Below are 18,874 nucleotides of genomic sequence, written 5' to 3' on the forward strand. Positions count from 1 at the left end.
TTTTAATATCATAACTTATAGAAGCTAGACTTCCTTCTTAAACCTGTGTTCTGTATTTCACTTTCTGTGTTATGAAAACATAATACACTCAAGCTTTTTATCGAGTGTTTCTGCATTTCCTAAAAACGCAGTGTTTAAGAGTCTATTATTGATTTCAAAACATTATCTAAACATTGCATGTTAGCTCATGTGAAACTACGGAAAATTATAGATTCTCCTTATTCAAATGTTGACTAAAGTTACTGATATACAAAGTTCCATTATCGCTACCTAAAATTTTACCATGTGCGTATGAAAAACATTTTACTTATTGACCATCTCTTTTGAGCCATATATTTTGAGCAGAATTTTGTAGTGCCCATTAATATGAAAAATACTTTCAAAATGAAATACAACGAATGCAAAGAATGCATACTGCTTTATACAACAAATTATTTTTTCTTAGAGAAAGACGATCTGTTTCTAATTTTGATTATATAATCAAGTATTTTTCTGCTTAAAAAGGAAGACCTATGCTATGAAAAATAAGAAACATCTTAAAAATTTAAATAAAAAATAATTTATAAAATTCAGTATGAATGTCCTCAAAATGTAAAAATGGAGTGAAATAAAAAAAAAACAATTGCAGGGAATTTGTTTATTGAGCATTAATGTTAACACTTCTAAATTAAGTAGTCACTTATGAGTTTTCTTTGTTACTGTCCTGTCAATGGACATAATGGAAAATATTGCACAGAATTCAAACATGGAAATAATAATTAACAAAATATCTAAGCAACAAATATATGTTTTACATTTAAAAAATTAATCCAAACAAAATAATTTGAAGCACTTTTCTGATTTGGAAGTCTTAAAGTGTTCTCTCATGTTTTATTTGATATTTTTTTCCCTTTTTTATTTTTTTACAAATTGACACTGTGTACAAAGAGTTCAAGTGGCCAGTAAAACTACTGCTTTAAAATTGTTGGCTTTAAGTAACAGAGGTATAATTTGAATTCACATCAGAGCTTTCTAAAACGGCAATAGTACAAGCATATGACTTTCTCTAGTATCCAAAACCTGTTCTGGCTTTCCTTTGGCTAAGGAATAGAAAACTAGACAGCCTTCTAAAGCTGCCACAATTTCCTAAAATGCTTTGATAAAAGTTGGCATACTTCATTTCTCTTGCTTACCCTGATAACACTGGGCTAAACAGAAAATGAAGAAAATTCAGTCAATAGTAACTTAATCAGTAGCTAGCTCACTCTGGACCTGGAAGTTTTGGTAAAGTTGATGAACATTCAGAAACATATTCTTAAAATTAGTTTTCCAAAATTAGGCCAAAAAGCCTACATTAAAAGAAAAAGATAAGTCAAGAATGAGTTGAACATTAAAGTTTATCTGTTCCTGAAGACTATGAAAAACACAATGAAAGCTGAAACACTACATATAGCTAAGAATGCATTCTCACAGAGCAAGTTTATAGTTTTTAGAGTAAAGATCTTTCTAAATTTCTGCTTGATGTTTAAAATTTTATAAGTGATTTATTATGCCACCATATTAAGCCAATTCAATTAACTACATTCAGTAGGAATCGCTTCAGAAATGCCTTGAAAAAGGTAATGACAGAAACTATAGATTTAAAAAGCAACTAGCCCTTGCAAAGTTTATCTCGAGACTTAGAATATAATGCTAACTATCAATTCCCAACTCCTCTTAAAATAGAAGACTACCTGCATGTTTAGCCATTCCATCTTATTCCAGTTTTGCATAAAGGTAGAAATCTTAAAGGACTGTATTGTTGCTAAACACTGTCAATACTTCTCATATGTACCATTTAGACTATACCTCATTTTTTTACTTCCCTTATAACATTAAAATAATGAATAAATATGGTCCTTTAGTTAAGATCCTCCACCTTATCTTAAGCGAAATATAAAATAATTTTATTAATTTCTTGCTAGCATTGGCTTAAAAATCTGTTTACCAAATAAGAAATTGTAAACTTTTAAGTTTTTTTTTTTTTACCCAGAAAGCAGATGTATTCTGATCCACTGCTAATACCTACATAAAACATTTCATCATTTTAGTTTTGTTTATAACATTTTTCTTGGAATAGTATTATTGTTGTACCTCAGAAAAATCCAATCAACCAACTACAAAAATTATGCCCAATTGTTAATTAACCTTCTGAAAGAAGCAAAAAGTTCTCTAGAAAAACCTAAAATAACCTGATTCACAATTACCAGTGCTGAAAATTGATAAATAATAATGTAGTTTTGCTGGATTTTACCCATCTTTAGTGCAAAATAGGATGGTGAAATTTCCCAATGGACTATGTTAAAGAACATGAACCAGAACACTGGTAACATCTCATTTGCCTTCTGACACCAACATTTTCCAGGATGAAAACAATGACATATAGCTTTACAGAGTTTGAAATTTATAAGTTCAAAAACGGAATTAAAATTCAACTTAAGGGAAAAGAGCAAAATATGCTTAGTAGTGTCCAAATTTCAAAAAAATCTCAAGGGTAAGTATGGCTGCTGTTTTTCTAAACAGTCATCATTTTTCAATAAAATGTTGGCTGTATCATAAGAAACCGCCTGTGCTTTCTATCAACCAAGGCCTGCTGAAGTACAACACACTGCCCTTGTAAATTCAACCTCAGCTGAAATGTCGAGCAAGGCGGGCAGATCTATAGTCAGCACGAAGTTGTACGAAGGAGTGAAGAATATTCTTGTCCAGATTAGCAAGTTGTTCTCCTGAGCAGACTTGCTTTAAATTATCTGGGTTTACTACCAGAAGATTGCAAAGTGCATGCAGAGTATCAAAAAGCTGTAATACCAGAGGAATCTGAATTGAGATAAGAGAAGGAAAAAAATAACATTGAAACAAAATAATGTTTAGTTTTACAATCAGTTTGTAAATTCTTCTCACTTACGTACTGTTATTCAGGACTTAACTAATGTTGGAGAGTTCAACGTTAGAATTTTTTAAAGTTCCTTAAGTGTTAAAACTCAAATATTTCACACATTATAAAACTCACTATAATCTTTTTGAAAAGATTCATATTATGCCAATTTTCTTAAATAGTAATAATCATTTATACTTTTGTAAACTAGAATTAGTTATCATTGATTTACCAGGTTTCTTAAATAATTTAAACATTAAGGGAAACTGATTTCAGAGAGATGTACATGAAGAAAGAACATATTTTCCTGATATCTGATATATGCAGCATTAGTCATGCGCGTTATTTAATAAGGTCATTCGGACTATGGAACTGAAATACGGCCTTGTCTAAAATAAAGCTCAAAGCAAAAATATGTTAATATTGAGAATATGACTGCAACAATACTTTTTCAGTTAGGAAATGTTAGATCTGTCTCACTACAATGTCAACAAAAGTTATAAACTTTTCACTAATGATTATAAGTCAGTACACATTTTTTATGATCTGACTTATGTTCTTGAACCTATTTACAAGTTTGATATTTGTGAATACATACCTTGAAGTCTTTGGCACACTTCCTATATTCAGCAACATCACAAATTGCTAACATGCCACCCATACAACTATAGGAATATTGTTGAAGATGCTCGTAAATAAGTCGATGAAAACGTACTCCAAGTTCCATCAAAACTGTATCCACATTCTTCCCATCCATGGAATTTTTAATCTTCTCCACTTGTTTTCTTACATAAGCACAGACTTTAACACAGGCCTGTAAAAATTTTTTCTATACTTATTACATAGAAATGTGTATCAGCTTAGCTAAGGAGAAAATACATATAGTTTCTCATTAATCTCTAAGTATAAAAGAAAAAAACTTGGAGCATAATAACATACATCAATGAAATGTTAACAAAAGTACAAACAAAGCAGATATTCTTACTAGCATACTGAATCATTTTACTCACATTAGTATACTGAATCAAAACATTGTTTTCATCTTCTGGCTTAAAATCTGTTTTCTTTTGTTCTGCAGCCAAGATATGCTTCATTTGTCCAATCATACAATTTAATGTCCTAGAGAATTGAGAACACCATGTATTTGATCCATTTAATTTACTTTATATTTACTTTTATTTATAACAAATTAAATTTAAATTATTTAATTTCATGTCACCATGAGACTATTTTACTATGGGTATACTTTAGATTTTTAAAAAGTAAATTCTAGGTCTTGACATCAAAGACCTCTTAGTTTTATTAGCTTCCTGCTCAAAACACAGGGCAAAGATTCATTCGCCCATTACTCTATTTAAGGAAATCTTAAAGCTCTTAGAAGACTGTCACTCATTTGTTTCCTTAACAACTATATTTGGAGAATGCTTAGGAAGGCAGTAAGATAGAGGGGCTTATGAGGAATGGCCAAAGTTTAGAAGAACAGGTGAGAAGAACCCGAGTTTCGCAGTCTAAGGACAAGCAGGAGGCTGAACAAGTGGTACTGAAGACCCAGTTGAGAAATGAGAGTATGTGTTTGTAATGGCACGAATAATGTTTGAGTTACGTGGTATTCTCCAACAGCAATCAGCCATACGGTTATGGGAATAAAAGAGTCTGCATTAATCCAGATTTTAGCATCTGTAAGATAATTATGGTTAAAGGAAATAAATTTTAGGGTAATTACGAGGGAGTAACTAAAGAGATGGACCAAGCAATCTAAGCACAACAATGAATAAAATAAAGCTGGGAAAGGATAATAGATTGGCAAAAGACAAAGATATTAATTAAGGGCTGGAGTTCCTGTAACTAACTTATATTCAAATATGTTTTCTTGAATAGAAGAGAAAGGAGTAGAATTACAGTAAATAAAAATATGCCCAAACCTAGTAGCATGGGCTTTAGAATTTGAGTCCCAAATATCCAGCATTAGATCTTGAGCAAACTACCTCATTTCTTTAAGCTTTCATTTCCTCACCTGTAAAATGGGAACAGTATTTCCTACTTAAATAAACGAAATTATACAGGTAAAGATCCTTGTACTGTGCCCGGCACATAGCAAATTCTTGATAAATATTGAGTTGGCCAAAAAGTTCGTTCGGGTTTTTCATGTTACAAAAACCCGAACGAACTTTCTGGCCAAACCAAATAGTAGCTATTGTCATCATCAATATATAAATGCCCACCATCATCTCAAAAGACAGAGATCCACTGCTCCATATTATGAACAGGTAATTAACTACAATACACATTACAAAACTTTTTTGAATGTAGAGTCTGCATTCACTTAATGGAAGTTACTTTTAGAAAATCAGTATATTTATTTAAAGCATTTCAGATATTAGCCTGACAGTTCTAACTGAAAATAAAATCCTCTATGTTACATACCATTTTTAAGGAGCTTGTAGAGAGAGAGAGGGAGAGCGAGAGGGTGTGTGCACACACGCATGTGTGTGTGTGTGTGTGTGTGTGTGTGTGTGTAGGAGGGGGCATTTACAAAAAAAGATTTTAAATAGAATCTGCTTTAAAAGTAAGTCTAAACATACTGACTTCCATAAATAATAAACCTGGAAGCCAATAAAAACAACATTCTAATAAAGATGAAAACAATATGTAAAAATAAAATCAAACGTTATAGCAGGATGGTGGAATTAAAATAGATTTTTTTCTTCTCTGAAAATCATTTTCATGTTGTTACAATGGTGTTTTTACAATTTTAAAAAAATGCAAGAGATAGCACAGGGAGATCAGCTCGGTGCTTTGTGACCACCTAGAGGGGTGGGATAGGGAGGGTGGGAGGAAGATGCAAGAGGGAGAGGATATGGGGATATAAGTATACATATAATTGATTTACTTTGTTATACAGTAGAAACTAACACAACACTGTAAAGCAATTATACTCCAATAAAGATGTTAAAAAAATTTAAAAATAAAAAAATAAACACAACAAAAAAAATGCAAGAGAAATAGTAAAACTAACAACTTGCCTGTCAATGCCAGTATCTAATTTCATCTCCATCTGTTCAATTATTTCTTTTTTCTTCTGAAGGCATTCAGATAACTTAGGAGAAGAGCTATTGAATGTTTAAAGGGGGAAAAAGATCACATTAGTAGCCTTACAATTCTAACAGTTTTTCATAGGCATATGTGTATTGCTATATACCTACACACACACACACATTATTTTAATTTGCTCACCAATCCAAGAAGCATATAAATAGTAAAGTAATTATTTAGTATTCACTATGCCCAATTCATTACAATACTCACGCTAGGAAAAATTAACCAGTTAAAAGAGAAGGAAGAGGAGGATTTAGATTTATTACTTTCATCTGTGAGGAGACATCCCTTTAGAATATAAACATGTGATTTAGAAATTCTGAAATTATTTGGTTTCCTTTTTAATTAAATTTCTGGTATATCAGTAAGAAAAATCACAAAGTCTTGAGAATACAGCAAATTATAATAATTAAAATTTGGAGACTAACACCCAATTCAATTGTATTTAGCTTTCCTATATTAAAAAAAATGAAAAACAAAACCAACTTGGTAGCCATATTTACCTTCTGAATATTACCTAAATGTCAAAAAACACCCAAAATATTAAAGAATATGCAACCCTAATAATTACGTGAATTCTTTGTTATGTGACATTAGAGCTCTTTAAAAAGTAAATTTCCTTTCAAAATGTGATTCAGGGATCACAAGTAATCTTTATCTTTGAGATCGTTTCTAGACTAATTATTTCTTGGCATATCAACGTTTATACAAAATGTCTAGAATTGTATCTTCTATATGAATATTCTTCCTCTTTAATTATAGTACTACACATACAATTTTAAAAAGCATGTTCACATATACACTACCTTATTTAATCCTCACATGCTTTAAAAGTTCACATAAATTGATAGGAAGATATAAACTAAACCTTATTTAATGCCTCATCAAAACCTGTCCTATTGATCTCACAAAATTGTTATTGTACATCTTTTTATTATAATAAGTGGGAACAAGCTAGAAGTTGTCTTTCATATCAGATTTAGGTTTCTGACACATTCAGTAAACTAAAATTAATACCACAGAAGGAAAACAGGAAGGCAAGGAAGAGGAAAAGGGCTTTTACTTATTTCACACCCTCCTGTTCCTGTTTGATGTTTTAACGAACATCTATTACTTTTAAATTTTAACAAGAAGTAGAGTATTATAATATTCATTGAAACACCAATGAAAAATCAGACAATTTGACTAACCTTATTAGTGGCATAAGGTGATCATTAAACTGCTTGTCAAAAAGGTGAAAAACAGTATTGGCCTGGTGCACAACATCCAAAAAATAGAGATTTGCATTCCTAGAATCCGAAGAAGGAATTCCTAAAGTTGGAAGGCATGTATATGTTAGAATCATATTAAAGAAATTCATGTAAGCAACAGAAAAAAGAATGTGGTTTTATATATACAACATGCATAAAAGTAACTGCTGTTTCATTAAATCAGCAATAATTTTTGTGGACAGAAGAGTAAAATTAAACTTGTTAATAATTTAATAAAATTCATCCAACGTTTTTACGTCCAAATTTTCACTATCTACTCAAGTCTTCATTATTTGCGGAGATAAATAAAAAATAAATAAATCAATAAATGAATCGTCTTGGACTATACCTTCTCCTTCCCTTTCCTGCCCTCCTATGCCCAATGATTCACATGAGCCATGAATACACTTCTACCATTTTTCTTATAACCAGGCCTCATTACCTCTGATAACAGTTAAAATAATTTTCTTATTAGTATCCTGGTTCAAATCTCCTTATCTTTGATGCTATATATTGTTGCCATAATAATGTATTTAACATATTTCACTCACCATGTTCTCTACTATTTCCTCAAAAATAATTCAAAGTCTCCTCACTGTCAACATAATAAATTCCAGATTTTCAGCACTGTATTCAAGCCACTTCACATTCTGACCCCAAAACAGACAGCTGATCTCGCCAGATTTCAGTTTCCTCTTTTGTTAAGAGAGTAATAGTTAAACTCTAGAAGTCCCTACTAACCACAGACATTTATGTTTCTAGCTAAAGTTCAAAGACATAAGGGGCTAGGAAAAATACTCACAGAAAATGAGAAAACAGAAGTTTAATACCTAGAGTTCTTTACAGGAGGAGGATTTTTTTTCAAAGTTTTAAAAATGGAAAATAAAGGTGTTTTATTTTCCCATAAACGACAAAATCACCAATTGATAAGAAAATTAAAGGCTCCAACACAAATTTACAAGAGAAAAAAATAAAGTCAATACACATGTAGAAAATACTAATCCTTGCTATTAATGAAAGACATGAAAAGGCAATAGTGATGTGTGTTTTTAACCACTAAATTATTAAAGTTTTTAAAGAATATTCAGTGGTGTGCAGAAAAGCTGGTATAATCATACATGCCAATAGCAGTATAGATTAGTGGGAAAAAACCACTTAGGAAAATAGTTTATACGTATAAAAATTTTTTAATTTGCAATACGCTTTGATCTGGTAATTTCACTTCCAGAATTTTATCCAAAGAAAATAATTCAAAATAAGGAAAACACTTTAAGCTCTACAATGTTCATTGTAGCATTATTTATACTACTAAATTGCTGAAAAGATCCAAGATGTCTAATAATAGGGAGTGGTTAACTTTATAATATATATGCATGACAGAATTTTATAAAATCATTAGAAATAATAGCAGTATGTACTAACTAAATAGCTGCATGGAAAATGTTTATGAGTATAAGGGACATTCTCATCCTACCAGGAAATTTTCTAAGCCCTTCCAAATTATGAATACTGCCATTAAAATGAAGAAGCTAGGCTTCCATTCTAGCTAAAGAACAACTCTTTCATACCATATAGAATCAAATTCATGTTACTTTTTTATTATCTTCTTTAATCTTCACATCTTTGAGGTGGATATTATTATCCCAATAAAAATTACCACATTAGCTTATTTGTAAATGGCAAATGTTAAATACTTGATGTCAAGTTTCTGCTGTATGGGGTGGAGGAGGGGGGGGAAGCATGCTACAAATGCTTATCTACGTCCTGCAGGTTAAAAAAAAAAAAAAAGGGTAAGAATAAACCACAAGGTTACTGAATTATGGGTAATTTTGCTTCAACCTTAGAAAATTTATGGAATGATGTTATATACAGTCAAACATTTTTGAGCATGTGCTATGTGCTTTCTAGGTGCTAGCCTATAATGGCAATTAGGACAGATAAGATTCCTAAGACAGGTAAGATTCCCGTGAAGTTCACTATTCAAGAGAACTTACATGCTGTTCTCTCTACTTAAAATACTCTTTCTCCAAATACTCAATTTACTCCTTCACTTCATTCAGCTCTCTGGTTCATGTCTCCTCAGAGAGGCCTTTTCTGACCAGCCTTTCTAAAGAAGCCCTCTGCCCCTGAATTCCCTATCCTACCTCCCATTACTATTCTCTATTCCTTACTCAATTTTATTTTTATTCATTGCACTTACTAGTCATTTGTCTATCTTTTCCACAAGAATGTAAGCTGCATGAGTACAAGGGTAAGGACTTAAGCATGTGTCCAATGAATGAATTCTGGTGAGTGAGGCAGATATTAACAAATGAAAATTTCATTGTAACAAGTGCTATGAAAAAAGTTAATTCACTGATGAAATAATGCATAACTAGGCTGGGAAAGGGGTGTCACTTTTTAGCTAAGTCGATCAGCAAAGGCCTAAGAAGGTAGCACTTTAGCTAAGATCAGACGGGTGAAAAGCCAGACATGAGAAGAGCTGAAGGAAAAGGATTGGGGGGTAGGGAGATACCAAGTGCAAAGAACCTGAGTGAGGAAAATGAATGAAGGCCAAAGGGGCTGGGGTAGTAAGGGGAAATGCAACATGAGATGAAGATGAATATATAAGAGGAGGCCAGATCAAAAGCTATACTTTCATGAAGAGTTTCTTGTTGTTTTTCCCCTAAGAGTAACAGGAAACCACTAAAGGGTCTTAACCAAGAAATTTTAAGACCCTTGAATTTATAACATAACTGTTACATGGAGTCAGTTATTTGGAAAGGTAAGAATGTACACAAAGAGACCAGTTAGGAATGGATAGAGATAATGATCTTTAAATCAGGGTGGCATCAGCGGAAATGGAGAAAAGGAGACGAATTTGAGTTATGTTTGGCAGTATACAGACAGGATTTGCTGATAGACTGGCTATCAGGTTTGATGAAAAGGAGAATTATGATAACTCCGGGGTTTGGGCCTTGAGCAAACAGTAAATAGTAATGCCTTTTAAAGACATGGAAAAGAAGGGGAAAGGAAGAAGTTTAGGTGGAAGATAAAGAGTTTCATTTGGCATATATTAAATTTGAGATGCACACAGAACAGGTGAGAGAGGTCAAGGAGGCAACTGAATTAATGGGACTGTAATTTAGGGAAGAAGTCATTATTATCCTATTAATACCAGTAAACCCAGAAGACCAAAAATAAAAGAAAAAATTTTATATGAATCTACTCCTCTCCAGGCTTATTTTGAAAAGGCTTACTTTCCTTTCTAAATCTTACTTTACTCAACTGTCTCAACCAGAATTGCTGTCACTTCCATTTCTGCTCCTTTGGCATTTCATAGCTTACAGCACTGTGTTACATTCTTCCATACACTGTAGTGACTTATGTAGCCCTGGTCAATGTAAGCAATATGAGAACTGTGTCTTTCTATAGCTTCTAGTATCTGACAAATCCTTGTTACAGAAGCTCAAAAAGCATTTCATTGCACTGAACTGCTTTTGACAGATAGAGTTGAATATATATAAAACAACATTATGCATACAGTTTAACCAAATAGGATTAAAGGAATTTAACACGAAGTATAACACAAATAAATATACTTACCAGCAAGTCCTGTTTCCAAGGCATAATCAATATGTTCAATACATAAAAATTCCACAAGAATGGTAAAAATCCTAAAGGCATTCCTTGGTAAATCAGAAGGATCAGAGAGCTTTAAAAACAAAAACCAAATATATCACTCCTCAAGTTTACCTTTTAAAAAAGGCAATACTTTTTTTTTTTTTAGCAATCAACTTTGTATAAGACATAGTCAGTATTCAGGTATCAAAATGATAACTTAAAACTCTTCCTGCCCACCCAAAATGCCTTTCTCATGTACATACAGTTACAATGCTCCATGTTTGTCTACAACTCTCCTGGCTTAGACTAGATCAATGTTTTTCTGACCTGGATTGTAACCTATTAGTGGATTGTGACAAGAAAGAAAGAGAGAAAAGAAGAGAGAACCAATAGAAAATAATATCTAAAGTACACATTAAAACCAAATATGTTTTAATGAAATAAACACTTACAAACATAACATACACACACACATAAATACATATAAAAAATGTACACTCAACTGCCATGTAAAGTGCCTTTCTTATTGTGAGTCACAGTAAAAGAATTCTGAGAGCCACCAAATGAATAAATGCTATTCTAGTAAAACTCAGAACAAAAAGGATTCTTTATTTTATTGGAGGGTAGGGATGGGAAGTCAATAACAGACACACTATAAAATACGACAGGCTCAAATCCCCCCTTCATCACTTCTTGGTTGAGTGAACCCTTGAGATGTTATTTAACCCCACCAAGCCTCAATTTCTTCATCTGTAAGGTAGGAATAATATTAATAGTACTTATATCCTAGCCTTGAGGTGAAAATAAAGTATGAAAATGCATGTAAGGTATTTTTAGCTCAGTGTTTGGCATATAATAAGTTCACAATAATAAATTTTCATTTTGATGTTGATGTTGCTGCTGCTGATTAACTACTTAGTAAAGGAATTATTAGTAATTATACTGAGAAAATTAAATCCCTCTTTAAAAGTTAGAAAATTACCTCTCAACTTCTTATAACTGCTTCCTATATTATTTATCAATTGATTGTTGCCTATTTGTAGTCTCCATCTGTGATCCACTCTCAGAGTAATGGGCACTGAAGTGCATAACCCACTTTAAATTCCCTAAATCTCTACTGATTATAAATACTAATTCGGTATTACTCAATTCCCTTCCTGGTCCTCTTAATACAACCCTAACCTTTACCCTTCTCATCAGTCTCTCTACCACAACCCTCACCTCCCTTCTTTGCTCACTGATGCTTAACAAATGCCCTTAGCAAGCCACAAAGAATAAATTTAATTTTTCACATTCCTCCTCTCTACATCCGTACATTCATGCATAACTCATTGAAGAGGTAGACTGAAAATGTGTAAGGATATGGAAGACATAAACAACACTGTTAATCAACTGGACCTAACTGACATTCATAGAATACGCTATCCAACAACATCAGGATGTACATTTTCTTTAAGTATTCATAAAACACTTACCAAGATGGATCATATTCTGGGCTAAAAAACAAGTCTCGATAAATTTAAAATGGATTCATATCACACAAAGTATGTCCTCTAACCACAACGAAATCAAATTTAAATCAATAACAGAAAGCCATCTAAAAAATCCCCTAATATCTGGAAATGAAATAACATACTTCTAAGCCACTCTTGGGCCAAAAGAAATCAAAAGGGAAATTTAAAAGTATTTTGAACTGAATGAAAATAAATACAACAAATTAAAATTTGTGGTATGCAGCTAAAGCAGTACCTTAAAGGGAAATTTATAAGACTAAATGTCTATATTAGAAAATAAGAAAGGTCTCTAATCAATGTCTCACCTCCACCTTAAAAAACTAGAAAAAGAAGGGCAAATGAAACCCAAGTAAGCAGAAGGAAAAGAAGTAATAAAGAGTGGAAATCAATGAAATACAAAACAGAAAACAGAAAAATCAATGATACCAAAAGCTGATTCTCTGGGGAAACCAATAAAACTGATAAACCTCCAGCCAGAATGATCACACACAAAAAAATACCAATCATCAAAAATGAATAGGAGACATCACTATAGATACTACAAACGTTAAAAAGATAATAAGCTACTATATATAAACAACAAGGTCCTACTGTAAAGCAGAGGGAACTATATTCAATATCTTGTAATAACCTATATTGTAAAAGAATATATATATTATATATATTATGTATATATAACTGAATCACTTTGCTATACACCAGAAACTAACACAACATTGTAAACAAATTATACTTCAATTAAAAATCACACACACGGACACACACACAAAATCAATTGACCATAAAAAAAAGGATAATAAGGCAACACCATGAACATCTTAATCCCAATAAATTCAACAATTTGTGTGAAATATACAAATCTTAAAAGACACAAACCACCAAAGCTCACTTAAAAAGAAACAAGTAACTAAAATAGCTCCATATCTACTAGAGAAGTTAATTTGTAGTTTAAAACCCTCACAAAGTTAAAAACTGCAGGCCCAAATGACTTCACTGGTGAGTTCTACCAAATATTTAAGGAAAATATAACACCAATTTTCATAAAGTCTTCCAGAATATTGAAGAGGAAGGAACACTTTCCAACTTATTCTATGAGGCAAACATTACCCTGATACCAAAACTACACAAAGACATTACGAGAAAAAAAATACGTATACATCAATATCCCTCTTGAAGGCAAACACAAAAATTCTTAACAAAAGTTTAGCAAACCTAATCCAACCATACATAAATAGGATAATACATTATGACCAATGGGGTTTATCAAAGGAATGCAAGGTTAACATTTGGAAATCAATCAATGTAATCCACCACGTTAACAGAACAACAACAAAAAAAGCATTTGACAAAGTCTAACATCTAATCCTTATAAAAACACCCAGAAAACTAGGAATAAAAGAATTTCATCAATCTGATAAACAGCACCTATGAAAAACAAATGGGACCTAATTAAACTTAAAAGATTTTGCACAGCAAAGGAAACCATAAACAAAACTAAAAGACAACCTACAGAATGGGAGAAAATATTTACAAATGATTCGACTGCCAAGGGATTAATTTCCAAAATATACAAACAGCTCATAAAGCTCAATATCAAAAAAACAAACAACCTAATCAAAACATGGGCAGATGACCTAAATAGACATTTCTCCAAAGAAGACATACAGATGGCCAAGAGGCACATGAAAAGATCCTCGACATCGCTAATTATTAGAGAAAGGCAAATCAAAACTACAATGAGGTATCACCTCACACCAGTCAGAATGGCCATCATCAGTCTATACATAATGCTGGAGAGGGTGTGGAGAAAAGGAAACCCTACTACACTGTCGGTGGGAATGTAAATTGGTAAATGTAAACTGCAGCCACTATGGAGAACAGTATGGAGGTTCCTTAAAAAACTAAAAATAGAATTACCATATGATCCAGCAATCCCACTACTGGGCATATATCCAGATAAAACTATAATTCAAAAAGTTACATGCACCCCTATGTACATAGCAGCACTATTTACAATAGCAAGACATGGAAACAACCTAAATGTCCATTGACAGATAAATGGATAAAGATGTGGTGTGCGTGTGTGTGTGTGTGTGTGTGTGTGTGTATAAATTTATATATACAGGGGCTTCCCTGGTGGCACAGTGGTTGAGAATCTGCCTGCTAATTCAGGGGACACGGGTTTGAGCCCTGGGCTGGGAAGATCCCACATGCCGCGGAACAACTAGGCCTGTGAGCCACAACTACTGAGCCTGTGCGTCTGGAGCCTGTGCTCCACAACAAAAGAGGCCACGACAGTGAGAGGCCTGCGCACCACGATGAAGAGTGGCCCCTGCTTGCCGCAACTAGAGAAAGCCCTTGCACAGAAACAAAGACCCAACATAGCCAAAAATAAATAAATAAATAAATAATTAATTTAAAAAATTATATATACATATATATATAATGGAATATTACTTAGCCATAAAAAAGAAGGAAATAATGCCATTTGCAACATGTATGGACCTAGAGACTATCATAGTAAGTGAAGTAAGCCAGACAGAGAAAGACAAATCTCATATGATATACCTTATATATGGAATCTAAAAGAAAAAGAAACGACACAAATGAACTTATTTCCAAAACAGAAAGAGACTCACAGACACAGAAAACAAACTTATGGTTACGCAAAGGGGAAAGCGGGATGCGAGAGGGATAAATTAGGAGGCTGGGATTAACATATACACACTACTATGTATAAAACAGATAACCAACAAGGACCTGCTGTATAGCACAGGGAACTATACTCAATATTATGTGATAACCTATAAGGTTACATATTTATATGTATACATATATATGTATACATATTGCTTTGCTGTACACCTGAAAGTTACATGATATTGTAAATCAACTATATGTCAATAGGGGCTTCCGTGGTGGTGCAGTGGTCAAGAATCCACCTGCCAGTGCAAGGGACACGGGTTCAAGCCCTGGTCTGGGAAGATCCCACATGCCACAGAGCAACTAAGCCCATGCGCCACAACTACTGAGCCTGAGCTCTAGAGCCCTCAAGCCACAACTACTGAAGCCCGCACACCTAGAGCTCATGCTCCACAACAAGAGAAGCCACCACAATGAGAAGCCTGTGCACCTCAACGAAGAGTAGCCCCCGCTCACTGCAACTAGAGAAAGCTCGTGCACAGCAACGAAGACCCAACACAGCCATAAATAAATAAATAAATAAAACCTATACGTCAATAAAAAAAATTAAAAAAAAAGAAAAACCTACAGTTAGCATCATATTAATGATAAAGACAAGAATAATGCAGGGTATAGGGAGGGTGGGAGGGAGATGCAAGAGGGAGGGGATATGCAGATATATGTATACGTATAGCTGATTCACTTTATTATACAGCTGAAACTAACACACCAGTGTAAAGCAATTATACTCCAATAAAGATGTTTAAAAAAAATTTTAAAAACAAACAAACAAAAAGAATAATGCAAGGTGTATGCTCTCGCCACTTATAGTCAGCATTGTATTGGAGGTTCTCACCAGGGCAATAAGGCAAGAGACAAAACAACAGGCATCTATATTGAAAGGAATAAGTAAAACTGACTTTATTGGCAGAAAACATGATATTCTATACAGAAAATCCTGTGGAATCTACAAAAAATGCTATTAGAATAAGTGAGTTTAGTCAGGTTGCAGGTACAAAATCAACATATAAAAATCAACTGTATTTGAGAACTCAATATTGCTAAGATGTCAATTCTCCACAAACAGAACTATAGATTCAAAGCAATTCCAGTCAAAATCCCAAACTTTTTTTTTCCCCAGAAACTGACAAATTATTAGACTTATATGAAAACGCTTTCTATGGTAATGTTAGAGGACTCACACTACCTGATTCAAGATTTATAGTTACAGTGATCAAAACAGTGTAGTATTAAACTTCCAGAAGAAAACATAGGCAGTACGCTACGCTCTTTTCCAGAAGAAAACATAGGCAGTACGTAGGTCTTAGCAATATTTTTTTGGATCCGTCTCCTCAGGAAAGGGAAACAAAAGCAAAAATAAACAAACGGGACACAATCCAACTTAAAAGCTTTTGCACAACGAAGGAAACCATCAACAAAACAAAAAGGCAACATACTGAATGGGAAAAGATATTTGCAAATGATATGTAAGATAATGGGTTAATATCCAAGATATATAAAAAACTCATACAACTCAATATCAAAAACAAAAAACCTGATTAAAAAATGGGCAGAGAATCTGAACAGACATTTTTCCAAAGGAGACAAACAGATGGCCAACAGGCAGATGAAAAGATGCTCAACATCACTGGTCATCAGAGAAATGCAAATCAAAACCACAATGAGATACCACGTCACACCTCATACAGAAAGGCTATCAAGTCTACAAACAACAAATGTTGGCAAGGATGTGGAGAAAAAGAACCCTGTACAATGTTAGTAGGGATGTAAACATTCCTAGTGGCACAGCCACTATGAAAAACAGTATGGAGGTTCCTCAAAAAACTGAAAATAGAACTACCATATGACCCAGCAATTCCATACCTGGGTATATATCCGAAAAAAAACAAAAACACTAATTCCAAAAGATACATGCACCCCAATATTCAGAGCAGCATTATTTACAATTGCTAAGATATAGAAGCAACCTAAGTGTCCATCAGCAGATGAAGGGATAAAGAAGATGTGGTATATATATACAATGGAATACTACTCAGCCATAAAAACAAAAAGAAATTTTGCCATTTGCAGCAACATGGATGGACTTGGAGGGCATTATGCTAAGTGAAATAAGTCATACAGAAAAAGACAAATACTGTATGATATCACTTATATGTGGAATCTAAAAAAATGCAACAAACTAGTGAATACAACAAAAAATAAGCAGACTCACAGATGCAGAGAACAAACTAGTGGTTACAGAGCAGGGGGGCAGGGGGCAATGTAAGGGTTGGGGAGTGGCAGGTAGAAAACACTGGGTGTAAGATAGGCTCAAGGTATTGTACAATGTGGGGAATATAGCCAATATTTTGTAATAACTGTAAATGGAAAGTAACCTTTCAAAATTGTTGAAAAATTTTTTTAAAAATTTTTTTTAAAAGGAAAGAAAACTTAAAGGAAACAAAAGAAAGAAAATATAAGAGGAAATCTTTGTGGGCAAAGATTCCTTAAATATGATACCAAAAATACCTTCAATAACAGAAAAGTGTTAAATTGGATATCATCAAAATTAATAACTTCTATTCTTTGAAATACTCTTTAGATATGAAAAAGACAAGCCACAGACTGAAAGAAAACATTTGTAAATCATATATCAAATAAATGAATTTTAACCAGATATACAACTGTCAAAAAATAAGAAAACAGACAACCCAATTTTAAAAAACACACGCAAAATACACCAAATAATATACATGAATGGCAAATAAATGCAAGAAAAGATGCTCATCTTCAGTCATTAGGAAAATGCAAACTAAAACCATAATAAGGTATCATTACATACCTTATTAGACTCTAAAATAAAGACTGATCATACCAAATGTTGGAAATCATGTGGAACAAATGCAACTCTCTCATATACTGCTGGTAAGAATGTCACATGAAACAACTTTGAAAAACAGTTTGGCAGTTTCGTAAAAAGAATTACCATATCACATCATATAGCTACTCAGGAGAAATGAAAGCATATGTCTGCATAAAGACATATGCATGAATATTCATAGCAACTTCATTTGTAATAGTCAAACAATGGAGCCAATCTAAACTGCCATCAATAGGTAAATGGATAAACAAATTGTGGCGTATTCATTAAATAAAATACACTCAGCAATAAAAGAACATACTAATTAATACACACAACAACATGAATGAATTTCAAAACATTTATGCTGAGTTAAAGAATCCAGAAACACATGTATACAGTATAATACACTATAATCCCATTTATTAAAAATTCTAGAAAATTAATCAACTTCTTGAAAATTCCTATTTAGCTTTCAAGACTCAGTCCTGAAGCATCCCCTTCTTTTTGAAAACTAATCTACAGTGAAGCAGATCAGCAGTTGCCCAAGGACAGAAATGGAGGCGAAAGGGAGATTTTAAAAGGGCAGAAGGAAACTTTTGGAGGTGATGGATCTGTTCATTATCTTGACTGCGTTATAGTTTCACAAATGTACACATAATTTACCAAAGTTATCAAATTGTACAGTTCAAATACATGCAGTTTATTGAAGGTCAATTATATCTCAAAGTTACTAAGTTTTTTAAAAAGAAAGGAAAAAAACACCAATCTGCTCATTACACTGCCCTTTTTAATATCCTTTAAAGTTTCCATCATCACTTAACACGGTCAAGTCCAAATTTCTAAGTATGGTATACAAAGAGTTTTTGTCTACATTTTCAACCTCCTGACTTATTACTCTCCCCACATCCTTTTTTAGTTCAAGCATTTCATACTGCATGATTGATATTTGTATATGTCTTTGTGCACGTAATTT

General features: G+C 32.9%; 1 protein-coding gene across 1 annotated transcript in view; it reads right to left on the reverse strand.

Moving 5' to 3' along the window:
- Positions 1 to 622: 622 nt before the first annotated feature.
- The window catches only part of EXOC5 (exocyst complex component 5), a 53,330-nt gene continuing 35,078 nt past the window's right edge, over positions 623 to 18,874 (reverse strand). The window contains exons 13-18 of the mRNA XM_036841529.1: positions 10,825 to 10,933; positions 7,180 to 7,300; positions 5,917 to 6,003; positions 3,904 to 4,012; positions 3,492 to 3,707; positions 623 to 2,835 (exon numbers count right to left, since the gene is read on the reverse strand). Coding sequence (XP_036697424.1) covers positions 2,647 to 2,835; positions 3,492 to 3,707; positions 3,904 to 4,012; positions 5,917 to 6,003; positions 7,180 to 7,300; positions 10,825 to 10,933 — 831 coding nt within the window. The 3' untranslated portion in view covers positions 623 to 2,646. The remainder of the gene's footprint in view (positions 2,836 to 3,491; positions 3,708 to 3,903; positions 4,013 to 5,916; positions 6,004 to 7,179; positions 7,301 to 10,824; positions 10,934 to 18,874) is intronic.

Source organism: Balaenoptera musculus, chromosome 2, assembly GCF_009873245.2.
Source record: "Balaenoptera musculus isolate JJ_BM4_2016_0621 chromosome 2, mBalMus1.pri.v3, whole genome shotgun sequence".
Lineage (NCBI taxonomy): Eukaryota > Metazoa > Chordata > Mammalia > Artiodactyla > Balaenopteridae > Balaenoptera > Balaenoptera musculus.